We start from the raw sequence: 27,180 nt of genomic DNA, 5'->3' as shown, positions 1-27,180 counted from the left end.
AAACAGACGAAAGAAATGGCCCAACCCACCCCCATACAAATGTATATACATACGTCCACACACGCAAATATACATACCTACACAGCTTTCCATGGTTTACCCCAGACGCTTCACATGCCCTGATTCAATCCACTGGCAACACGTCAACCCCGGTATACCACATCGATCCAATTCACTCTATTCCTTGCCCTCCTTTCATCCTCCTGCATATTCAGGCCCTGATCACACAAAATCTTTTTCACTCCATCTTTCCACCTCCAATTTGGTCTCCCACTTCTCCTCGTTCCCTCCACCTCCGACACATATATCCTCTTGGTCAATCTTTCCTCACTCATTCTCGCCATGTGCCCAAACCATTTCAAAACACCCTCTTCTGCTCTCTCAACCACGCTCTTTTTATTTCAACACATCTCTCTTACCCTTACGTTACTTACTCGATCAAACCACCTCACACCACACATTGTCCTCAAACATCTCATTTCCAACACATCCACCCTCCTGCGCACAACTCTATCCATAGCCATAAATATATAATAATATACATATATATATATATAAAGTGCGTAAGACAAGGGAGCAAATGGGAACTTCAGTGAAGGGCACAAATGGGGAGGTGATAACAAGTAGTGGTGATGTGAGAAGGAGATGGAGTGAGTATTTTGAAGGTTTGTTGAATGTGTTTGATGATAGAGTGGCAGATATAGGGTGTTTTGGTCGAGGTGGTGTGCAAAGTGAGAGGGTTCGGGAAAATGATTTGGTAAACAGAGAAGAGGTAGTGAAAGCTTTGCGGAAGATGAAAGCCGGCAAGGCAGCAGGTTTGGATGGTATTGCAGTGGAATTTATTAAAAAAGGGGGTGACTGTATTGTCGACTGGTTGGTAAGGTTATTTAATGTATGTATGACTCATGGTGAGGTGCCTGAGGATTGGCGGAATGCGTGCATAGTGCCATTGTATAAAGGCAAAGGGGATAAGAGTGAGTGCTCAAATTACAGAGGTATAAGTTTGTTGAGTATTCCTGGTAAACTATATGGGAGGGTATTGATTGAGAGGGTGAAGGCATGTACAGAGCATCAGATTGGGGAAGAGCAGTGTGGTTTCAGAAGTGGTAGAGGATGTGTGGATCAGGTGTTTGCTTTGAAGAATGTATGTGAGAAATACTTAGAAAAGCAAATGGATTTGTATGTAGCATTTATGGATCTGGAGAAGGCATATGATAGAGTTGATAGAGATGCTCTGTGGAAGGTATTAAGAATATATGGTGTGGGAGGAAAGTTGTTAGAAGCAGTGAAAAGTTTTTATCGAGGATGTAAGGCATGTGTACGTGTAGGAAGAGAGGAAAGTGATTGGTTCTCAGTGAATGTAGGTTTGCGGCAGGGGTGTGTGATGTCTCCATGGTTGTTTAATTTGTTTATGGATGGGGTTGTTAGGGAGGTAAATGCAAGAGTTTTGGAAAGAGGGGCAAGTATGAAGTCTGTTGGGGATGAGAGAGCTTGGGAAGTGAGTCAGTTGTTGTTCGCTGATGATACAGCGCTGGTGGCTGATTCATGTGAGAAACTGCAGAAGCTGGTGACTGAGTTTGGTAAAGTGTGTGGAAGAAGAAAGTTAAGAGTAAATGTGAATAAGAGCAAGGTTATTAGGTACAGTAGGGTTGAGGGTCAAGTCAATTGGGAGGTGAGTTTGAATGGAGAAAAACTGGAGGAAGTGAAGTGTTTTAGATATCTGGGAGTGGATCTGGCAGCGGATGGAACCATGGAAGCGGAAGTGGATCATAGGGTGGGGGAGGGGGCGAAAATTCTGGGGGCCTTGAAGAATGTGTGGAAGTCGAGAACATTATCTTGGAAAGCAAAAATGGGTATGTTTGAAGGAATAGTGGCTCCAACAATGTTGTATGGTTGCGAGGCGTGGGCTATGGATAGAGTTGTGCGCAGGAGGATGGATGTGCTGGAAATGAGATGTTTGAGGACAATGTGTGGTGTGAGGTGGTTTGATCGAGTGAGTAACGTAAGGGTAAGAGAGATGTGTGGAAATAAAAAGAGCGTGGTTGAGAGAGCAGAAGAGGGTGTTTTGAAGTGGTTTGGGCACATGGAGAGGATGAGTGAGGAAAGATTGACCAAGAGGATATTTGTGTCGGAGGTGAAGGGAGCAAGGAGAAGAGGGAGACCAAATTGGAGGTGGAAAGATGGAGTGAAAAAGATTTTGTGTGATCGGGGCCTGAACATGCAGGAGGGTGAAAGGAGGGCAAGGAATAGAGTAAATTGGAGCGATGTGGTATACCGGGGTTGACGTGCTGTCAGTGGATTGAATCAAGGCATGTGAAGCGTCTGGGGTAAACCATGGAAAGCTGTGTAGGTATGTATATTTGCGTGTGTGGACGTATGTATATACATGTGTATGGGGGGGGGTGGGCCATTTCTTTCGTCTGTTTCCTTGCGCTACCTCGCAAACGCGGGAGACAGCGACAAAGTATAAAAAAAAAATATATATATATATATATATATATATATATATATATATATATATATATATATATATAATTTGTGTTTCAATTGGAACTCCCTGAAAGAGGTGGCCATGGCAACAGTTTCCATAACTATAGAACTCCAGTGCAGCTTCTTAGCTTTCATGCCTCACCCTTAACAGGCCACTGGCAGAGGGCAAATCTAGTGCAGTGTTTGCAGAGGCTCCTGTCTAATGTTCCTTATGACTACTTCTATCCAATGCTTCTACCTACTACTTCTACCTAATGTTTCTAAATGCTCCTACCTACTACTTCTAACTATTGCTCCTACCATTTTGCCAAAAAGGTATGGCTAGTGCATAGTGTCCCCCACAAGAAAATCTAGAGTTATGAAGAATGAGCTGCATGAGTTAGTGTTGTCATGTGTTAAATATGACAAGGAGAGGTTGTATGTTTGTGGACAGAGTGTAGTCCATATGTTAGTGAGGCAGAAACAAAAAACAGCTAGCTGTGTCAGAGGGTGCAAGTTAACCTCTAAAGAGCTGGCTCACTAAGCAGATGCCACTAACCCCCCTGATACCCAGGCAGGTATTACTGGTAATTTACATCCCTGGCTGTTGGCTGCCTACCAACTACTACCTCCGAAATGCTAAAATTTTCCTAATATGATATTTTGGCAATAGAATATACGTGTGCATATTAGGCAGGGCTGTGTGATGTCAATATGGCTTTTTAAAATACATATATGGATGGAGTGATAAGAGAAATGAAAACAAAATTAGGGAAAGGGGGTGTAGAGATGGAGTGTGGTGATGAGATATGGTGGCTAGAGGCAAGCCTGTTTGTGGATGATACTGTGTTGTTTGCTAAGAGTGAAGAGGAATTGCAGAAGGTTGTGTGTTCTATGATGTGTGTAAGCATAGGTAATTGAAGTTAAATGCATGTAAAAGTATATTTATATGTTTGAAAGCAAAAAGAGTGAAAATATAGATTTTGTAAAACCATATAGAGTGAAAGAAGAAAGTGTACTAAATTGTGCTTAAGATAAGGGGGTAGAAAGTCTGGAAGAGGTGAGAAAATTTAAGTATTTTGGAGCTGTGTGGGGTATGTTTGTTGATACGGAAGGAGAGATAATGAAGAGAGCAGTACAAGGTAGAAGAGTCACTGGGTCCCTTTATAGAATAATGAAGGGAATGAACTGTGGAGTGGTAGAGTGGGTAGACATGATACTTTGAGATGCTTTGGGGATGTGGAAAGAATGCAAGACTGGGAGTTTACAAGGAGTATATGATAGTATAATCAAAGAGGTTGGTGTGAGAAAAAGACCACCAGTGACATGAGCAAATACAGCAGAAGAATACTGGAGGGAGAAAAAAGGGGTTAAGAATGTATGGAATGGCGTACGTGAGAGGCTCATAAGGAAGGGATAAGCAGAGACTCTTGCCTTGGCCACCCTTTGATGAGAGTTCTGGAGGGATCAAGCATCAGAGACATAGGTAGATAGATAGACAGGCAACAGGTTTGATACTGTATCGATCACCAAGTCCTTTTCATACTCACATATATGCACCTTGTTTCCTGTCAGGATATTTATCATACTCAAGCTTTATTTCAGTGTCTTGTCCTCATTGATTTGCATCTACTTGGGATGAACATCATCAACTAACTCTGGAGATTGTTTATTTCCATTGTGAACTTATGCAAAGCTTATTATCTATTGCTTCTCTTCAGACTTTTGTATCATAGTGTATATTGCAGAAAACAGCAAAAGGAACCCTCAGGAGTTATACATTCATGTAAGAAGCAAGAGAGTCATTACCCAGTCAAAAAGGTCATTGATTTCAGTAAATGATGACTATTCATGACAATGAACCCATGGCAAAAATCTGTATTTACAATCTGAGACACAAACCATGTCCCGATTCCTATTTCATTGATAAGAGGAGGGAACGTTTTCAGCAAACTTGTGAACACCATCTTCCTGCACAACCATGTGACATCGGCAATGCCTTTTCCCTCCTTTAGCAATAGCACGGACAACGAGTTATTTCTCTTGTAGCAGTGTCACGGGACTCCTGCCTCACTTTATCTCCCCCAGTATCTGCGGCATAGGACACGTGTCTCACCTCTATTCTTACTTCTACAACATTAGCAATCCCCTTACCTGCATTACCCTTTACTCATCAATACAAAACTTTGTGACCCCCGTTTTTGTAATCCTACTTTGAGGTTTTACCATTCAAAATAAAGTTTGACACTTAACACACCTGTAAAATGTAGTGCTTTTGTAATAAAGAAAATGAATAGGAAACACTGAATGGGGAAATGTGAGCGCTGAGAAATAGTTTAAAAAACTATGTGATAGTAAAACGAAGTTCAAGAGTTGGGGCCCCATGATTACATCCCTCTCTGTACGAATATACAATTACACAAACTCACACTTCTCCCTCACACATATATGTATCGTGTATCATTCATTAGTTGGTCTCCCAATGTTCCGACCCTCATAACAAGATGTCGAAACATTGCTTACCATTTCAGCCCCATAGAACATAACCCGACTACATCAATGCCAGAAATACTAGTATTCCGTCATACAGGACTGTGTTGTACCATGCTAAGCCCAACAGGGTGACTACAGACAGCAGATGAACTGGTGCACAAACACCTGTTGCGTTTGCTCACCTGTGTACTTTGCACAATACGAGTTGCAGACGTTCGCACTGCTCGCTGCTGGTCGGAGGTTCGTGAGATCCCTGGGTTCACTGTCTCACACTGTGAGTGGCACTTTGAATTACCTCTATCAAACTTCTCGAATATATATATATATATATATATATATATATATATATATATATATATATATATATATATATATATATATATATATCAACGTATATACCAGTCGCTGACTGTTGCCCTTGAGTGCATCTGTGCTGCTAAAGCTTTGACATGTATCTATTGTAAATCTTAATGATGGAAGACCATCCATTCTATTCTTTTGCTAGGCTGAGGTGCCCTTTTTTTTAGGTTTTGTTTGTAATGTATAGCAAGTACGCAGTTGCTTCAAATGCAATTTCGCTGTTGTCTGATATGAATATGTTACCAACATTTACAATATTCTGTCACACGGTTCCTGGTCAAACAAACAAAAACTACTGTGACGTAACCTAAAAGCATTACATGTTTACTTGAAACTCAATGTCCCAAGTCAGTTCACTATAAAGAACTCACGCTAAACTTGACATATGCAAATTAACGCTTTATAGATTATTTCATATTCATACCTTTGAAATATATCATTTGCGCATTAATCAACGTTGCCCTTCTGAAGAAACTCTAGCAGTTTCACACACGCACACAAATTGATTACAACCACCAGGGATTGACGCAAGGGCATCTGGGAATGTGCTCCGAGCCTCTCAAAACTCGACCATACTTTTGAAAAATTAATATCTGAGAGTGATGAGTGAGGTAAAGTGTACGAATAAGTTTTGAGAGTGGCTGAAAATGCATAGTCCCAGTTCTCGTACGTCTATTAATTAGCAACCAGACTAGTAATACATTATACAATTCGATACTGACTGAAGCGATTGTAGAGGTTTCTAAAAGCATTCTATGGCCTCGCACAAAATGTTTGCCCGGGTCCCCGGCGGCCACAAGCATAATCCAGCTATAAGTTTGTAAACCAGGCTCATGATGATACTGAAAACGGGAAACAGTCTTAATTACCTCTTCTCTTTTCATCTTATTACTGATACGATGATTTCTGTACTACTTTAGACGTGCATTATTTGTATCGAGAAAGATTTTTAATTACCATCACCGAATCTGTACTACGTAGGCAGGAAACTTGTGTCCGTCCGCACATTTATTTTTCAATATCCTTTGACTCCAGACAAGTTTAGGAGGGCTCTTGCACCATCTTCTCAAGCCTTTCATTAATCGTCTGACTATCACCGGCGGGTCTAACACACGAGTTCCTACAGTGCTCTTATATACAACGACCCATCCCAGAAATAACCCGGGACCTCAATCTTCGTCGTGTTTCGTCACAATTGACTCTCTGACTCGCTCTATGTCGGGCGCGGGTACCTCTAGCAATTACTATATGCGAGTCCTCTCCGGCAACCATCATACGCAGACATCTCTAGGGACTAATGGGCCCGGGTTGCTGCGGCAACTACCCCGTTAGGGCCGCTGCATGATGATTTCTCAGGGCCCTGTTCTCATGCAGTTCCCGCTGAAAATAATGGCGACTAGACCGTGAGGTCGGCTAACTTTCAGGGCCGGCTTTATAACCAGGGTAGGGCCCCGTCTCCCAGACCGGACCAGGTACTGCTGTCCCTCGAAGATGCATATACGGTCATGAGGGACAGAGAAATATAAAGAAGAGGAAATAAAGCCCGGCAGCTTGCCGATTGAGAAAACGATGCGAGTGGTGAAAGTAGTAGAGTTCCCCATTCTCATCTTACTCAACTACACCAACGACTTCATGAAATGTAAAATATCTTTCCTTAAAGATGTTTCATCACGTAGTGAAGTTGGGCGCTCGACGAAAAAGCCCATTGGTGTCATTGTAAAAACAGTGGTTGGAAATACCGCACTTGCACTTATGTATCTTTATTCAAGCAGACATAGCATTATGAAACCTAACGTGTATCTACCATTGTCATTACACTCCTTTTTTCTACCAACAGCCTGAACATAAACACTCCCCATTGCCAACGATCCCGTGGTCCTTAAAAGGATGAGGTCCGGTCACCCGTGCACCATAACCTTGGTGGCTTGCTTGCTGGCGGTCTGCTCGGTGCCCCGGACACAGGTAGGTGTTACGTTTGATCTTCATGGCTGATGATAACCCAGTTAAATATAACCTAACTAATACTACCTTAACCTTAGTTACTGACTGTTAGGGTTCTCTCCACAAAAGCGTGTCTTGCACCTGAGGCCGAAAATATTTTCACTTATCCGAACGCCCGCGTAACATTGAATAGACCGAGCAGCGGTAAGAGGAGGCGATGTACAGTACTAGTGGTGACGAATTAGTGGTGGAGGAAGCAATGTTGGGGGCAAGCAAGGTACTAACATTGCTTGTATTGGAAAGCAACATTGCAAGCACTGCTTTTACAATAACACCATCAGTAAGACCTTAATGAATAGTAGGCCAAATTATGCAACAATTGGGAGTGTTTACGCCGTCAAATGTAAGAAATATATCTATACTGGCCAGACAAGTAAAATTGCAGAGGAGAGGTGTTATTGGCACCGTCATTCAGTAAGCAGGGATGACCACGAAAGTGCGATAGCTAAACAGTCATGAAAATGATCACCCCATAGATCTTGAAAATTCCGTTATTTTATACCCCTCTGCTGATTATGCCACACGTAACGTCATTGAATGTCTTAATTGATAATACTAAGAACTTTAATTTGTCCCCAGGCAAATTTCAAAGCCCATCCTAGCATTAACAAAATCATGATGAGAGAATTGACAAAACACGAAAACAAACAAAGTTGTTTAAGACACGCCCGGCTACCCAGGTCACCCCCCCGCTACGTTGCAGATAACCGGTTATGGCCAGACGAAGCAGACACCGCTTGGTATATAAAGACTGGAGTTGGACGGCGGGAATCAAGTGTGATGTTGGGGCTTAAAAAACTTTGTTAAGTACTGGCATCAAATGAGGTGGACTGTCTCCATGAAACATGTCGTGCCACATGTATTGAAAAATTACGTTAAATAAACTGTATGAACTACTGAAGTACGATTTCACCTTCATACTATCATCGCGGACAACAGTGATCATATATATATATATATATATATATATATATATATATATATATATATATATATATATATATATATATGATAGAGTTGATAGAGATGCTCTGTGGAAGGTATTAAGAATATATGGTGTGGGAGGAAAGTTGTTAGAAGCAGTGAAAAGTTTTTATAGAGGATGTAAGGCATGTGTACGTGTAGGAAGAGAGGAGAGTGATTGGTTCTCGGTAAATGTAGGTTTGCGGCAGGGGTGTGTGATGTCTCCATGGTTGTTTAATTTGTTTATGGATGGGGATGTTAGGGAGGTAAATGCAAGAGTTTTGGAAAGAGGGGCAAGTATGAAGTCTGTTGGGGATGAGAGAGCTTGGGAAGTGAGTCAGTTGTTGTTCGCTGATGATACAGCGCTGGTGGCTGATTCATGTGAGAAACTGCAGAAGCTGGTGACTGAGTTTGGTAAAGTGTGTGGAAGAAGAAAGTTAAGAGTAAATGTGAATAAGAGCAAGGTTATTAGGTACAGTAGGGTTGAGGGTCAAGTCAATTGGGAGGTGAGTTTGAATGGAGAAAAACTGGAGGAAGTGAAGTGTTTTAGATATCTGGGAGTGGATCTGGCAGCGGATGGAACCATGGAAGCGGAAGTGGATCATAGGGTGGGGAAGGGGGCGAAAATTCTGGGGGCCTTGAAGAATGTGTGGAAGTCGAGAACATTATCTCGGAAAGCAAAAATGGGTATGTTTGAAGGAATAGTGGTTCCAACAATGTTGTATGGTTGCGAGGCGTGGGCTATGGATAGAGTTGTGCGCAGGAGGATGGATGTGCTGGAAATGAGATGTTTGAGGACAATGTGTGGTGTGAGGTGGTTTGATCGAGTGAGTAACGTAAGGGTAAGAGAGATGTGTGGAAATAAAAAGAGCGTGGTTGAGAGAGCAGAAGAGGGTGTTTTGAAGTGGTTTGGGCACATGGAGAGAATGAGTGAGGAAAGATTGACCAAGAGGATATATGTGTCGGAGGTGGAGGGAACGAGGAGAAGAGGGAGACCAAATTGGAGGTGGAAAGATGGAGTGAAAAAGATTTTGTGTGATCGGGGCCTGAACATGCAGGAGGGTGAAAGGAGGGCAAGGAATAGAGTGAATTGGAGCGAGATGGTATACCGGGGTTGACGTGCTGTCAGTGGATTGAATCAGGGCATGTGAAGCGTCTGGGGTAAACCATGGAAAGCTGTGTAGGTATGTATATTTGCGTGTGTGGACGTATGTATATACATGTGTATCGGGGGGTTTGGGCCATTTCTTTCGTCTGTTTCCTTGCGCTACCTCGCAAACGCGGGAGACAGCGACAAAGTATAATATATATATATATATATATATATATATATATAATATATATATATATATATATATATATATATATATATATATATATATATATATATATATATATATATATATATATATTTCTTTTTTTCTTTTCAAACTATTCGCCATTTCCCGCGTTAGCGAGGTAGCGTTAAGAACAGAGAACTGGGCCTTTAAGGGAATATCCTCACCTGGCCCCCTTCTCTATTCCTTCTTTTGGAAAAAAAAAAAAAAAATAATGAGAGGGGAAGATTTCCAGCCCCCGCTCCCTCCCCTTTTAGTCGCCTTCTACGACACGCAGGGAATACGTGGGAAGTATTCTTTCTCCCCTATCCCCAGGGATACATATATATATATATATATATATATATATATATATATATATATATATATATATATATATATATATATATATATATTGTTAATGGGTTGGTTTTGATTAAGGCCTGAGTTGCTTGATGCGTCTTGGCTAACATAAAACGAAAAGAAAAAAAATCTCACAAGCTTTTCCTTCACTACTACAGGCAGATCTAGAGACCTTCGACGTAAGCGGCTTCAGCAATGTGGAAGAGATCCTCCCCCAGATCGATAAAAATTCCCCCTTCACGCCGATATTGAAGGGTTATCCACTGTGGGTTAGTACCTCTGTCCGAATTTACTACAACTACTACTACTACCACTACTATTACTATCTACCTCTAAGAGCTGTTATACGTTATGGTTTCAAATAAATATAGATACAATGCAAATTCCACCTTTTTTCTCTCTCAGGCAGCTGCTATATCACTTTTGTCACATCTCATGCGACACTCGTGCACCTAAAAGAGCCTGTCACGCAAAGGTCGGCCTGTACCAGTAATGCCATTCCAAGAACACACACACACACACACACACACACACACACACCCAGGGTCGGGCTATCACTAACAACAGCCCGTGCCTAGCTTGCTCTTGGCGAATCTTCACAACCACATTATATTTTTCACTTCCTCCGTCGCTTCCTATCCATATCTTTTTCTATCTTCATCCTGTTCTTATCCTCCCGTGTACTCGAAGTTCCCCGTACTGACATATTCCTTCCCGGTAGGACTGGAGGAATGAAAAGACGGTGATCTCTGCGCTGCAAGGAGATGTGGAGGACGAAACCGATCTGCAGGGCGAGTTCGAATCCTATCTGCCCGTCAGCGACGACACGGTCGTAGGCGATCATGGCCTGTCTTTGAATTCCGTCGAAGTCCAGGAGGACTAAACGGAAAATCAAACTGTTTGAGAGGCAAGGCCCAGAAAAGCGAAGCAGCATGAAGAGTGCACGATATCATCATACGCAGAATCTACACGAATGACTTGATTAACTGGACACAACGGAATGAGGAATCCGTCCTTAGCATCACTGGACTGTCGTTTGTTGCTTGTCGACCCTTCATCTATCGCATCACAAGAACCAGCTGTAACACAGCGGCAGCAAATAATCAAGGGAGAACTGGAATAGCGCAGACTTGGCACGTAACACAAGAATTGGCAACGTAACACAGTCTCTGAGGAGCACGTATGACCTTTAAGCAAGATGTATGACCTTTGAGCACGACGTATATGACCTTTGAGCACGACGTATATGACCTTTCAGCATAACGTATGATCTTTGAGCACGATGTATGACCTTTGATTACAACGTATGACATGTGAGCAGAACGTATGACCTTTGAGCAGAACGTATGACCTTTGAGCACAATGTATGACTTTTGAGCACACGTATGAGCTCTACGACGTATGACCTTTAAGCACGACGTATGACACGTGAAGACAACGTAGGACCTCAGAGCACAATGGTACAACCCTTAGGTATACTGGAACAGGGCATCTTTTCAGTTTTCATAATTTCAGGTCCCTTTCATGTACGTGGAGAAAAATGATAACTATCATGATGATATAAAGCTCAGACATCATTACAATTCACATTATCATACCAAAAAAGGCCTCAAAAGGGGCCTACTTTCTTGGAATTTTTTCCCCTCTTACTCTGAGTATTGGGGGAGAAAGAACGCGCTACACTACTGCCCCACAGTTGTGTTTTTAGAAGCCTTATAATGGAATAATGGTCTCTGACCTTATAATGGAATAATGGTCTCTAACCTGAATCTCGTATATTAGATTAAGATAACATCATCATACCCATGGGTCTTACCATCGTGCTTAAGGGGTCTTATCATCGTGTGGTAGCCTCTGATTCCACCAAGAAAATAGATTTGTACAAATTAATCACTGTGGAGGTTAAATGAAATATAACTGGTGTAAGTAAATACATCTGCTAGATCTACGAAAGTCTTCCTGAAATAATTTAGCCATAACAGTGTCCTACCTAAGTACCATGAAATGTGATATACATTACAGTGTTTTTGAAACCCATTTCCTAGTTTGTTTGTACAAAAACTCCAAGACTATTCTATATTCTGGGAGAATTCTGGAAAGGATTTAATAGCCAGAAATTTTGCCATTCACTGAAAATCAATAAATCAACGATTATTTCAGTATGATGGACTACATTTTCAGCTGAGAAAACTGAAGTAAAGAACTATGGAAATTTTCTTGTCTTCTTAAATGAACAAAGGTGCATACGGGAACTTAATCATTTTCACACATTTTCTATGTCAGGTGAGACGGCACAAAGAACAGAATGTCTTACTCAAGGGCATCTCATTACCCATAGCCTATGCCAGGTATAATTTTCATCGACCAACCCATAGAGGATGACTGTAAACCGAATGCCAAAACCAAAAATCGAACCTGTGCGCTCGACCCAGGGCGGCCCCGTGAATACGTCATCGGCGCTCCGACAAAGATTAATATGATCCGACACTATGCGTATGAACGGGTGTGATTAAACAATAAACTCACTTTATCTGAGCCTTCCATCACATCAGCTGATAAACATATGATTAACTTGTCCAAGAAATCTTATCTATGACGTTGATGCCACTGATAAAAGTTGCGCCACTCTGGTTGTGACAGTAGGCTGGTGAAGCGCATGTGTGGCCTGTGTCTGTGTTCGCCTACAGTGCTCTTTTGAAAGGCTGCTAGTGAGTCTGCTGCCGAGGTGAAAAAATATAACGGAGCTATTGTGCGGTCACCAGTTCATAAGCAAAGTTTATATATTTCTGCTGCGGCAGCAAATTGGGCAGTTAGTTTTCAAGATACGCGTGATTTTGCACATGGATGTTAATATGGACAGCTTTAAAAAAAACATTTAACGGTGTACAGGTTGAGTAGATCTTGCAATAAAAAAAAAATGAAACATACCTTCAGATTATTCGTGATGGATCTTTGCTTGGCGCATGATTACACTTACTGGTACGCATACGCTCAAAAACTGTTATCAATCGTTCGTACACGAAGGATCGACCCTTGAATACGATGATACGCGATTTTACTGGTTAGGAGTGAGTAAACAGTCTTGGTGACTTGGTACCTACGGTGGAGCAAATGGGTATAACATTTAACAGAAGACTTGACGAGGTTATCTGCTGGAGGTCAGTAATGGTATTCCAAATTCATACTGTAAACAGAGAGGGACAAGACAACAGAGCAGGGGGCTCTTACCCACCACTCACCCTAACACATCATCAGCCGACCGGTTAATGACTACAAGAACACCATGCAGTATAAGGCAAGTATACTGATATGAAATACACGAACACTATGTAGTGCGAGACAAGTATACAGATGAGGACGACTGAGAGGAAAGGACGAACTGAAAACACGCAAACCAACAGCAACCCCCTGATATTCTTGGGCGGAAGTATTCTATTAATCTAATCTAATCTTAAGGGTTGGTGGGGAACATGGGGGGGGGGGGGGGGGCATGAAATGCTGATACGCTACAACATATTTTAAGGAAGAGTAAGGACAGTGCAGGATACTTAAGCTGGCTGTACAAGGTTGATTCAACATCCTGACCAGGTCGATCTCAGGTCCAGCCAGCACTTTGTGGGTAGTGGGTGTCGGAGCGTTGACCTGGGCACGCTGGGTCAAGCTTGGCTTTCATGATTCTGTACTGTGAACCCTGACTTTGAAAGACCCTTCACCTGGGCCAGATAGATAGGCAGATTCCCGTACGTTGTTAAAGCCTTGATTCTTGATTAATGCTATCGTGTCTGTTATCATTAGTACTTACTGCATAACCGGTATAATTACTCTCCTAACGCTAATAATACTTAGCGATACGACCAGCAAATGTATAATTACTCTCCTAACGCTAATAATACTTAGCGATACGACCAGCAAATGTAGCGGTTGCAGTAGTGGCTGACATTTAACTTTCAAGTTTTTCAGTACTGGACATGAGGAGCGTGGGCCCAGTGGCGGTGCTGGTGGCGCTGGTGATAGCACCGTTCAGCTCACCCGAATTCGTCCTAAAATCCATCCTCTGCGACGACATAGAAGCCATCTGCGAGGAGAATGATCTCTCCTACGTGAGTACATGACGATGACGAACCACAAGTCTAGTGAGCTCTCGCTTCAAGCCATTAAAAAAAAAAGAATTCAAGTAGTAGTACCCGAAAACTAGCATTCTCTTGAATCTCCGTATTAATCGCATACCACTCGAGTCATTTCTAATTCAAACGATTTCATGACGATGATTTTTACAAACTTTGAGATCGAAAGTTTGAGAACTACTGTCTTTATCAAACCATCAATATAATGTTAAGATAAAATTATACTGCCTCACTCACTAACAACAACAACAACAACAACAACAATAATAATAATAATAATAATAATAATAATAATAATAATAATAATAATAATAATGTTATAAATGAATAACAAGCCCCTTAAGCACGACGGCACCAACCGTGAACACGTTAGGATCCTTGGGTATGATGGCGTGAACTTTGACCTGACCCTGAAGGATCAAATCCAATGCCAACCGGGCCATCACACCCAAGGGTCGCTACCGCAGTGCTCGAGGGGTAGAAGCGCTGTTCACACACCTCATTGCTTCCATCTTCCCCCATGTTGTGGCGACTGTGTGGCTGGGGCGGCACTGGGCGGCACACCACACAGACTACCAACAAAACCGCTTGTAGGGAGAATCAGCAGCAGTTCCTCAGTCCTACAATATGTAACTGTGGCACCATGTGCATCGACAACCTCGGTGAGTCAGCGAGGCTCCGGAATTCTAAAATACTGTCATGGTTAACGTCCTGCTTTCCCACACTGCCTGAAGGTGCTGTATTTGAGCTCTTTACGTCACGAGTCATCCACAGGTTTTCATAGTGTTATCCTCTGGTTTTTATTAGTTAATTATTCTCTCATTTCATTGTTTGTCATCCTCTGATTTTAATGTCTGCTGTCTTCTGATTTCAGTGAGTATGGCTTTCTTTACATGTGCGGTTTATGTTCTCGAGGTTTACGTTTTCAGACATCTCAATGGTCTTACCCTGCTCATATCACCAGAGCTTTTCGTTTTGTGTCGTTTTTCTTGTGACATTTACCTCTTACTCTACAGTTTCCTGTGTAATTTTTCAATTAAAAGTTAGTTTTGATATTAAAACTATGACCAAAAATGACAAATATATTAGATATACCCATAAGATACATGGGATAATGCCCGTAAGGTACATGGGATAATACCCATAAGGTACATGGGATAATACCCATAAGGTACATGGGATATACCCATAACGTACATGGGATATGTCATAACGATAGGAGTATACCATGAGACACATCTTTTATTCTAACGAATTAAGGTGACTTGTAGCAGTTCAGGGGTGGATGAACAACTTCCATTGAATTCTTAATCGTGGAAACAGAAAATTACAAGCAGGTTAGAGGGAAACGGCAAAAATAACTGTGAAATAAATGGAGGTGCGCAGCAGATGTGTGGAACAGAACCGCAGTCGAACTAAAGATTCTCCAAATGGTGAGTTTGAAACATGAGGCAGGAAGTAGATCAGACGGCCAACTGTGATGACACACACCATGACCTCCATATAACTAGAAAATACAGAGGTTTGTATTCCTTAAGAATACATGTTTCCACTCATGACGGTACAATCCTTTACATGATTGTAAAATCTAGAGGGTACATGTCATGACCTTGGCATGACTTAATCATGAGTCCTGCCATCAGAACCAAGGTCGTACTTTTCGTGCTCAGAGAGTTAAACAAAACTTCTGTGAATTTCTTGACTCTACTAACCTGGGAATGTTTCTCCCCACCAGAGGAAGGCGAGTCGTGCAACACTGCTTCTCTAGTGTCATACCCGAGCCAGCTGTGCGGACCGGGGCTCGAGTGCATCCCGGAGAACCACAACAAGCCTGAGACTTCAGTCTGCACCCGAAGTCAGTAGTTCGGTATTCCTCGTGGGGTTTCCTGTCCCATTCTGCTTGGGGCATTCCACAGAGATGGTCTTCTTGCCACAGTTACCACACCTATTTGTACTCCAACTGCCATTTTGTAACCACTGAAGATTAGTTTTACTTTGAAGGAATATTTATTTATGATAGCTTTGTCATATGACTTTTAAGACACTTGTATGATGTCAGTATTCACAGCTTCATTTATTTGATTCCATTCATCCACTGCTCTGATGCTATAAAAGCCCCTTAACACATCTAACACGTCTTGCATAATTTCGTTTCGGTTTCAGGTTGTCTCTATCTTATGATGAAGTATTGCTGTAACCCTCCTCCGGACCTACTCTATTAGATCACTGAGCTGTTTAAAGCACGGAGCTGATTAGAAAGGGATATTCTAATTCTGGCCTAACATACGTCGTTCTTCGTTTCCTGAACATTTCCTTATCCATGTTCTGAACACTGAGATCAGTGGCTGGGTGACTCAGTCACTCTGGGTTTCGTACTCTAGATGCACTTTACGCTTGCGCCAAGCATGTTCACATCTTTATATAATGAAAAATGCTACGAAATAAAAAAAAAAAATTCTACTTAAATGATTTTGGAAGCTCGTATAGAGTTTCTTGTAAGTACACAGGTATGAAAAAATATTTGTTCAAAACTCATATATGAATAAGTATACCGTCTACATTATCTATAGAAAATATAACTTCGTTTATATTGCCAATAAATTTCATCAGAATGAGAATATGAATAATTATAAAAGTACAAATAATGCAGATACAATTCCACGCACCTCCGTCCTGAGTGTGGAGGTCTCATTCAGTGATTTACAAGTACCGTAACACGTCCATAACCAACAAAAAACTGCTTACCCCTTCAAGGTTCATTCAACTTCTTCAGCAGACTCTATTAACCATAAGGATGGCACGACAATCTTCGGCTTCCTTTTGCAGTCTCTTTTGATGAACGCTTGTGATCTTGGCATCCGCTGAATGTTACATGTTTTGCATGTCTGTGCAAAAGATGGTGATGCTTAAGGATAGTCATTATTCTTGTACTCACTGATATGTAAAAATTTTCACAACATACCACGAAGGTAGCACTGCCTAAACATGGACAGAAAATAATAGCACAAGCATAGACACTGTGAACTGATTCAACTGAAATGCATGCAAAGTGAACCAAGGAGAATATATATACAGGAAGTATAACTATCGCTGTTATCAGCATTTTTAAAGAGTTGTCAAAATATGCTACTAGCGCCATCTTATGAGTAAGATAATAAATTGTAAACGAAAACGTATAGAGAAAACCAAAGTAATTTGTGACTGATGTACCACAGAGAACACCAAAGGATTTAACTTTTTATCACTGTTTGTAGAAAAATTAATAAGATCTCTCACAAATATTGGAACCATGAACTCTTACCTTTTGGAATCTCTGGGAAATCGGTCATCATACGTGTCACACCTTCACCGAAACTTTCAACACAGATGTCAGCATAGTAGACGACGGCACACAACAGTAGATTGCTGTGGCATCAACAGACTGCTGGGGTAGCAACCAAAATATATGATATCGCGTTTATGGTAGATGAAAATCATACCAAGCTGGAAGAGTAATATATCCTAAATAAATCTTCTTGGTTGCAGAAATAAGCCCTATGATAATAGGTCCAGACACCACACCACAAAAGACATACAATATACAATAAAGCCAACATCAAAACTTACATGCAGTATTTCAAATGCATTTGCCCAAAGGAAAACCACGAGAAGAACGTTAAATGCAGTCTTGATTTGCAAGCAGTTTGTTTTCTTAAATGTCGTATGGTGGAGCTCTTGCATGATGTTATGTATAATGTCGACTCCCAGGTTCTTACACACACACATTCCTGCAGTTTATTTCCTGTAAGATAATATTTGCAACGAAGCCTTCTTTTACTGTGCCCCATCCTCGTTTCTTCGCTCTTACTCGGGTTGAATTTCATCAACTATGTACCAGACCAACTATGTAGTTTGCCTAATGTCCTATCATTTGACAAAATTTTCATTACCCTTTACTTTGCTCAGGGATGAGTCAAGTCCTGGTAATTGTTTGTGGATGTGTGTATGTGTGTATAATAGCCTACTGGGAGAGAGTACTATACTCAGATAGCCTCATCATTTGAATGTCTGTGTGCAAAGAAAAGGAAGTTGATGAAAAGCACCATGCCAAATATGGCTGAACTGATGATGGCAGGGGAGGGTGCAAGATACAGAGTTCTGGGGTAACCCTCTGAGCATCGACGATGAAATAGAAGTTTAGATATCAAAGATAAATTTGAAAGGTAGTGGGACTGGGCATGTTCAAGGGTTGATGCAGTCCACACTACCATATGCTGGTGCAATATAGATCCATGTTAACAGTTTGGAGATGAAAGTGCCAGCACCTGGGATAATTATCTGAATGTTAATGTCTTGATGACTATGGTTTTTAGAGAACTGGTAAATCAAGGGACAGAGTGAGAGTTGAAGCTATCTTTTGGTATGGTATGAACATGTGAAGGTAGCACGTCTGGGAAATGATCAAAATAGTTTTTGCATTGTGGAGGCAGCTACAAAGGAAAACCAAAGGTAAGGTGGCATGATGAGTTGAAGTGGATGGATCGAAGGAGTTAGGAGTAACTCAAAGTAGAAACCTACAGGAATATACTGAGATGGTAGTGTGTGGGAGAGATGTCTTGCATGACTTGTCCTAATGCTGAAGGTGTTGGTCTGCAGAACTTGAACAAAAAAGAAAAAAGCTTTGATATCTTACAGAACATGAGGAACTAAATCTTAAAAGAGAAAAGCTGTTGCAGTTCCATTACTGGAGAAGGGTGAAGGACTGAGAAATTTGTGTTGTACCACAGACCCAGCAAGGCAGTGCATCGGTGAGAGTCTGCAGTACGAAGCAGACCAGGATGCAGGGACGCTAGGTCCTGGCCGTTACAAGCCTCGTTGTGACCAGTATGGCAGATACTCTGCTAGTCAGTGCAGCCCAGGCAGCACGTATGTATGTTATTATAATATACCCTACACTGATGCATGACAAATCATTTATCTTTGTTGATACAGTACTGTTCAACATAACATGGTCTATTGTATTATCATCAAACTGTATTAATTCAAAACATCATTTGATATCCTCAGCTGAACATGCTATGGACTCATGGGAAATAAGTTCTATGAACTCATGGGAGATTAGTGTTTGAGACTCATGGGGGATTTACACTTTAACTTGCCTCTAGTACCACAGTAAGCAAATCCTGGTTTCCCTTAATATGGTATTCTCTAAGTCTAAAAGATTTACATGACAGATTCTCTGACAACTACATATGATTCAGGAAGGATTCCTTTACAACCATGTATGATTCAGGCCATAAATTCTTTAACTACCTACTGATTTAGGCCATAAATTCTTCAACTACCAACTGATTCAGGATCTAAATTTCCCTAACCACTATTCAAGATTCAGGCCAAAGGTTCTTTAACTACCAGCCAATTCAGGATCGAGATTCTCTTAACAACTGTCTATGCTTCAGGCCCTAGACTCCCTTAACAACTGTCTGTGATTCAGGCCACAGTTTCTTTAACCCCCATCTGATTCAGGATCTAGATTCCCCTTACAACTATATATGATTCAAGACAAAGAGTCTCTAATAACTACTTTTGCCAGATGTTACTGTGTGAACGCAGAGGGGGAGAGGCTTTTTGGTGAGGGGCCCATCACAGACCAGGACAAGATAGACTGTCGTGAGTAACAGTCTCAGTATAATCAAAGATTTAATGCAACATTTTAATGAAACATGAACTGTTGGTCAATACTAAATGATAAACATATTGTGATGTTGACAGATTAATGATTGCTGCTTCCTGTGTTAGCGCCAGGAAACAGACATCAATTTCCAACACCACCCTACCCCACAGGAAACAGCACAAATGCATGAAAGGAAAGAAAAAAGGATAACATGTGCATTCTCATATGCAATCCTGTGTCAGCGAGATAGTGCCAGGAAACAGACGAAGAATGCCCCATCCACTCATATAAACATATACATAAACACCCACATATGCACATATACATATCAACATATACACATAAACATGCATATAAACATTCATATATATATATATACATGTACATATTCATACTTGCTTGCCTTCATTCATTCTTGTCACCATTTTATTTTTATTTCTTTTTATCATCCTCACACATACACACTATGTACATATTCATATTTGCTTGCCTTCATCCATTCCCAGTGCTACCCTGCCCCACAGGGAACAGCATTAGAGTGCAAATAATGTTTAAACTTCAGAGTGCTCATCTTACTGGGAGGAAACGAAGAGCAAGGGACTGAACTTCGGTTTGAGATGCCTGCCGAACGGGAACTTCGACCCACTTCAGTGTTTTGATGGCATCTGCTTCTGCTATGATTATGCCACCAATTCTCTCACTTATGGGCCCTTTTCCTCTGCAATGTTAACAGACATAGCATGCTGTAAGCAATTCAGTTTTTTGTCAATCAATACTCAAATGATTATATTTTCAAAAATCTTTTAAGGTTTTTAATGAGATTATATCACTATAGTTATTAAAGCCCTGTTTATTGTCCTTCATCACTCATTTTCTGTGTCTGTTCACCACTCTGTATTATGCTCTCATTAATTTTTAACAGCCAAAGTGTTTTTGAATGATCTACTGTAAGGCTTTTTGTCATTTTTCTAGATCTAGTGATAACAGTGGTAAGTAAATTACAGTCAGTACAGTCTGATTTTTTCCTGCTCCTTTTCAATCAATGGTAGTGTTATACCCTCAGAAGAGAAGGTAACTCTTCCTTTGCAGTGTACCTTGATGCAAGCAGTGTCCTGTAGCACCCACACAATGAAACAGAGATCCTTTCAATACAGTACAATCCTACCTTAACATGCGCAGTACGCAATTCTATGCAGCAACACTAGACCCCTCCCATCTGATCACTTCATACCTTACCACCAATCTCAAGTGGACATAAAAAGCTTGCTCCTGCCTCACACTTCATAAACCTCTACTTATAGATCCCCCGCCCCCAGCAAGTTTAAAACTGACAAAACAGAGACACAATGAAATCACCCAACAATACCAACATCTGCCATCCCATCTCAGTCTGAAACTCCAGCCCACTAGACATATACCTATCAGAAGCTGCACTTTCCCATCACTACTCTGGATATCACCAGTCCCTATAACACTAAAAACAGTGTATCATTATGTCCCAAGACCCTTCATACCCATGATATAACCACCACGTTAAAGACACCGAGGACACTGTGTTGCCTTGTATTCTCTGCACATAGGTGTATACACATCACAATGGTTTCCTGACTGGTTGATGTGGCAAGCTTCCTGAGTGCAGCAGGAGCCCCCTAAGGATAGAAGGGACTCCTCTATGGTAGGATATTACCAGACTATGCTTGCTTGAAGTTACACCGTAAGGGAAAAGTAACCTTTGGTAAGGTTGTAATGTTGAGATTACAATCTCATTGAGGAACTTTTCACTCCAAATGAGTCTACATTTCCCTGTAACTAGTAGTAGTACAGCCTTGGGCTGCTGGAATCTTTAGAAAGGTACTCAGTAAAACGAGGGCTCTTTCATAATGCTTTATGAACTGTTTCCTGACTGGTGGATGTGGCAAGCTTCCTGAGTGCTGCAGGAGCCCAATAAGGATAGAAAGGACTATTATAAAGTAAGTGTTAGCAGATTATACCAGCTTGAAGTTTCACCATAAGTGAAAAATCACCTTTGGCAAGGTTGTATCACTGAGAGTACAGTCTCATCGAAGAACTTCATACTCCAAATGAGTCTACGATTCCCTGCTACTGGAAGTAGTGCAACCTTGGGCTGCAGGAACCTTTAGAAAGGTCCTCAGTGATACTAGGACTCTCATAAAAATTGTTCCTGGGGTAATTATATATAAATATATAAGTACACATACTATATATATAGATGTGGAAAGGGAGCTGTGGTTTCGGTGCATTATTACATGATAGCTAGAGACTGAGTGTGAACAAATGTGGCCTTTGTTGTCTTTTCCTAGCGTTACCTCGCACACGAGGGGGGAGGGGGTTATTATTTCATGTGTGGCGGGGTGGCGATGGGAATGAATAAAGGCAGACAGTATGAATTATGTACATATGTATATGTCTGTGTGTATATATATATATGTATACGTCGAGATGTATAGGTATGTATATTTGCGTGTGTGGTTGTGTATGTATATACATGTGTATTTGGGTGGGTTGGGCCATTTATCGTCTGTTTCCTTGCGCTGCCTCGCTAATGCAGGAGACAGCGACAAAGCAAAATAGATAATAGTAAAAATCTACCTACCTACCTTTCTGCATTGCTTTTAATTCTTTTGCATTATATGGATAAGCTTTGAATGTCAAAAGTATTTCTGAGGTAATACTGTTCTATACGAATGATCTTGACTTTTGTCAACCAAAGCTAGTTAATATAACATGACTTTAAGGCAAATAATACAATGTAGTAGATCTAATTTCACCCCCCCCCCCAAAAAAAAAAGAAACTATCCTAGAAGTTGAAGAGTTCTCATGTATGTGGAACTTCTAAAGCATTTCACCCATTCATTATAGTGACGCAGTACTAACGCAGACAAGATTTTATTACAAATCCTTAATCTTACGAGTATAATCAACCAGTGGTATTGCAGCTGATTTTCATTTAATGTACTGCAGTACACTTAGTATCAAAAGAAAATGATTATACAATTCTTTTTAATCCTCAGATGATCCAGAGATACATAATAAAGATTACATCAACCCATGTCATAAGGACCAAGAGAAGTGGGACAGCCAAGGAGGAAATGACACCATTATTGTGGGAGGTACAGTGATAAGCTCATAATGACTCTGTTTCCCTCCCAGCCACTTGTATTTGTAAATAATCATCATATAACCTTTTTATATCATACATTTCACTTTTTAAAATAATTTTCTTTTTTTCAGCCATTTATATCATTATCACATCCAATACATTCATAAATCTGATAAAATACTCATGGATTTCTTCTTATCAATGAAAAACACTTCCAATAAAGCAGTAACTTTCACGATTCCTTATGACAAGCAAATGATCGTTCTCCAATTCCAATGAATCACTTCCCAGATTCTGGATTAAGCGTTTGGCACTGTGAACAGCAGCATTTTACCTACATTCATATTTTTGACACCGTCTGACATATGATTGGAGGCCCTTGATGAGGTTTACTTGTAAGATTTCTTTAAGATAATGAACAGTGTCCACTACATACATCTGCATGTGATACCTTATCCACGTCCATGCTCTTAATGTTGTTTCTTTTCTGTTCTGCATGGCTGGTGATCTGTCTTGTCTGATTGATTTTTCAGTATATCTCATTGGTTACTGAAGTTAACCAACTGAAAGTTTAATGCATGGTACCCTGTTATTAGTCACTGAACAACTCTGTATTTTGCCATTTTAACTGTGCATCAAATTGTCCATGCAAAATATCTTGAAGGTTGTGTGTAATTAGTTGATTTCTGTGCACACCAAGCATTCCGGTATTCAACTTGCATCTTTATGTGTTCAACATCCCTTTTGCCAGTGCATACTTTGGGATCATGTTTACCTAAGGTTTTTGCCTATGGTATCTTGTGATTTACTGATTTGTTCCTACTTATTTCATATATATTGTTTCTTGCTCTACAGTAGGATGACTCATGACAAATCATATCCAAAGCCAACTAAGAAGAACTTAAATTTATTATCATGCATGGTATGAGAACAAAATCAGCTTATACTTAGGTCTCCTTGCTTAATTTTAACTTTTATTCCCTGTTTCAGCCTCTGATTATCTCAACAGAAAACTGAATTGTAGTGATATAATCATATTTTAGGTACATCCAGACCAATTTGCAACCCCGATGGTTACTATGCAGCAGTTCAGTATCTTGGTCCTAATGCAACCTGCACAGACATCTATGGAAACCTGATTGAAAGCTTTGCTCTTCCCATCTACCAGGCAACCAATATGAACTGCAGTACGTAAACACTTTTGCATAGTAGTATCCATCTGTATCAGTACATATTTGCTAACACACTACAGGGTGACCCAAGTTTAAGGCTTTCTGCCCATCATTCGAGCAAATACAAAAATCTAATACGTTTCCATAAAAATCTTTAGCCTCATTAACCATAAAGCAAATGTTGACAGTGATGCACAAACTATCCAACATACTCTCACAGAACATTGTAAAATACTGTTTTTCTCACTGAGGCTTCACACAAAATTCATTCACTGGTTTTTCTTTAGTTACTACTGTTAATACACTTTCATCAAATATCACCATTTCATGCTAGAAATTGACTAGTTGAGACACTTTGTTTTTACTAAAATGTGCAAGAGTCTGTTTGAGTAATATATAATACGTGGACTGATTCAGTCCATTCATTCTGCTTTTAATGGTCACTAATGAACACAATGAAAAAAATACCATGTTGACCAACATAGTGGGAGTAACAATCTGTCAAATCTTTGAGCACTCACCTGTTATAAAACTACTTTCAGATTGTGCAAGACGTCGTCACATTATGGAAGAAAATGGCTTGGGAGCCAGCAAGCCTAAATGTTGTGATGATGGAGGATATTACCCATGGCAGACACGTGGATTACTCTCATTCTGTGTTGATGATAATGGAAATCAATATGGGAATGAGGTTGCAGCTACAGATATAACAAGTCTGGACTGTTATAGCACCACTCCCTGTAAACCATTAACTCTATAGTCTGATTCACTAAAATTAAACAAAATTCATTATATATCTTCCTTTGATATCACTAACTACTTTTCACTTAATAGTTACAGATGCACTTCATTAAATTGGGTTCTCATAAATATGACACAATTTTGTCAATTTACATAATTACTGACTAACGGGTTATATAAAACAGCTGGAGAATGAATGTGAGCAAATGATGCCACTGTTTTGTCTGTTTCTTGTACTATCTTGCTGGTATGGCAAACAGCAAAAAGCCATGAAAATATGATTGATCATACAACCTCAGAACCCCTTTAATAGGGCTTCTGCAACTTCAAGGCCAATATCCCATTACAATCAGGAAAATGATGGCCTTCCATAGTGTAAGAGGTCCCTTGATAAAAATGTAATTTCTTTCCATTGATAGTGACACGGTCTCATTGAAAGTATGAGTACATGCAGGAGTCTGGTTACAGTGGTGATTTACATTTATCTATCTGTATCCATTGTTAAAATCATACAACCCCAGGACCCCTTTTATAGGGCTTCTGCAGCTTCAAAGCTGTGTTACCCTTAGTAACAGGGAAAAAATGGGCTGCTGTAGAGTGAAGGGCAGTGCTCAAAGCCAGCCATGTCCACTGGGTGTGACCAGAGGTCAAGGGGTGTGGAGAAGCTATGGGTATGTATACCTTTGTGATGTGAGAGCAGAACGTGATGGATCTTCTGATATACTGAATCAGTGCTGCAAGGATGAATGGTTTCCATGATGTTGATGAGGAAGTGTATCTCATGTGTGAGTTACTCTTATGTCAGAGAAATCATGGTATGAAACATATTCTGTACTGAACTTCAAAAGCTTTTAAATAAAGAAAATAAAGTTTGAAGACATCTAAATCTTTAACCATCTCCCTTGGCTTAAAAAAGTACTAGACTCACTAGTGTTAAGGTATGAGCATTCACTGTTAATGTCAAATTTATTCTAATAAACAAATTAATGCTTAACATCACCAAACATAAAATTACCTACAAACGAAGAAGTCGGATATTTTGTAAAAAAAGAAATATATCATGATCATACTATTCTTCAATGAAGTTATGGTCGACATAACTTGAAGCTTATATAAAATGCAGCCTGACTGAAAGAGATCAGCTCACCTCTAAAGTTCCCAAATCATTCTTCCTGCAAAATTAATTAAGGGTACCTCTTAATTAAGCAGACTTTATATTAACTATGAGTAATTCATGATTTTAGGTCAGACATGCAGCAAGATAGGTAGATACTGGGAACATTAGGAAGGAGCCTATGCAAGCACTGAGCTAGAGTTCTCTTTGCCAGTGGCCTGTGAAGGGTGAGGCACTTAAGACTTGAAAGTAGCACTGGAGTTCAATAATTATGGAGACTCTATAGTCATGGCCAGTTCCTTAAGGGAGTTCTAGTTGGAAACAGGCACCAAAGATAAACATAGATATATAGGTGCAAAGTTCTCATAATCTTTACCTAAAATCTACAACAAATCTGTACAACTCAAAGAGTAAAAGGGAATAAGATGTTCAGAAAAACATAAAGGCACTCAAGGCAATGCTCTTGTTTTGTAACCATAGGTAATCATTCCATCTTATCACTGATGAACTACAATATGGTTCATCAAAAGGGCTGCTTACTGAATCAAACAAAAATAATCACTGTAATTAATATCAAAAGTTCACTCACTCAGATATCCTTCAAATCCAGTTCTGTGCACCATAACTGCAAATTTGTTGAAGCAATATGCTTAAAAAATTGTATTAGATGATACAAGTGTGTCCAATGTCAAGGAGAGATAAAATCCCAGCATAACAACCCAAACCCAACCTTTTTTCATACCTTATTACCTCTACCTTAGTGAGACTGTATTCAGAATAATTGAACAGCAACCTATTTGCTAACTTGCAAGCATGGTAAAGTCAGAAAAACAATTCATTTATTTATCTACAATTGCCCCCAGCCTCCTTTCAAAGATCCTGGTATTACCCAGGACCTCTTTGCAGAAGCTCCAAGGCAGTGCTAGTTTCAGTTGCAGGGAAATGATGGACTCCTTGGGAATAAAAAGTTCTTTGATGAGAATGTATCAGCAGTGAAACTGTAGAAGCTAATAATTACCTATTTGTATCATATAGGAAGAAAGTTTTACACCTGTGGGGCCCTATCTCTCGAACATTCTCTACTGTCTTACAGCCTCTTAAATCTTTGTATGCTCTCTGCATTACCCATGTCCTCTGTCATTCTGCCTCATTCATCCACCACTCTTACACTATACATGTACTTCTTTACATCTTTTTTAAGAAGTGTCTTAGTTCATGCTATATGCTCTGGTTGCTCTAACCCTATATCTCTCGAGGAAATATTCAATAACTATGCCATTGATCTGTTTT

The 27,180-nt window shown here is 40.3% G+C and overlaps 1 protein-coding gene and 1 long non-coding RNA gene across 2 annotated transcripts; both read left to right on the top strand.

Annotated features, from left to right (window-relative positions):
* The first annotated feature begins 5,390 nt into the window (after positions 1–5,390).
* Positions 5,391–11,989, top strand: LOC139752584 (uncharacterized). The gene is made up of 3 exons (XR_011713536.1): positions 5,391–7,284; positions 10,124–10,234; positions 10,687–11,989. It is a non-coding gene; the product is annotated as an uncharacterized lncRNA (long non-coding RNA).
* A 629-nt stretch (positions 11,990–12,618) lies between these two features.
* Positions 12,619–25,652, top strand: LOC139752691 (uncharacterized). The gene is made up of 10 exons (XM_071668487.1): positions 12,619–12,673; positions 13,918–14,065; positions 14,661–14,751; positions 15,825–15,944; positions 18,856–18,994; positions 19,662–19,738; positions 20,305–20,487; positions 22,775–22,873; positions 23,907–24,050; positions 24,578–25,652. Exons 2-10 carry the CDS (start codon positions 13,934–13,936, stop codon positions 24,793–24,795), a joined length of 1,203 nt encoding a protein of 400 aa, XP_071524588.1. The 5' UTR covers positions 12,619–12,673; positions 13,918–13,933; the 3' UTR covers positions 24,796–25,652.
* Positions 25,653–27,180: the final 1,528 nt, after the last annotated feature.

Source organism: Panulirus ornatus, chromosome 13 (assembly GCF_036320965.1).
Source record: "Panulirus ornatus isolate Po-2019 chromosome 13, ASM3632096v1, whole genome shotgun sequence".
In the NCBI taxonomy this organism is placed as follows: Eukaryota; Metazoa; Arthropoda; class Malacostraca; order Decapoda; family Palinuridae; genus Panulirus; species Panulirus ornatus.
Note: the sequence above shows the minus strand (reverse complement) of the source record. Positions and strands in the feature narration are given on the sequence as shown.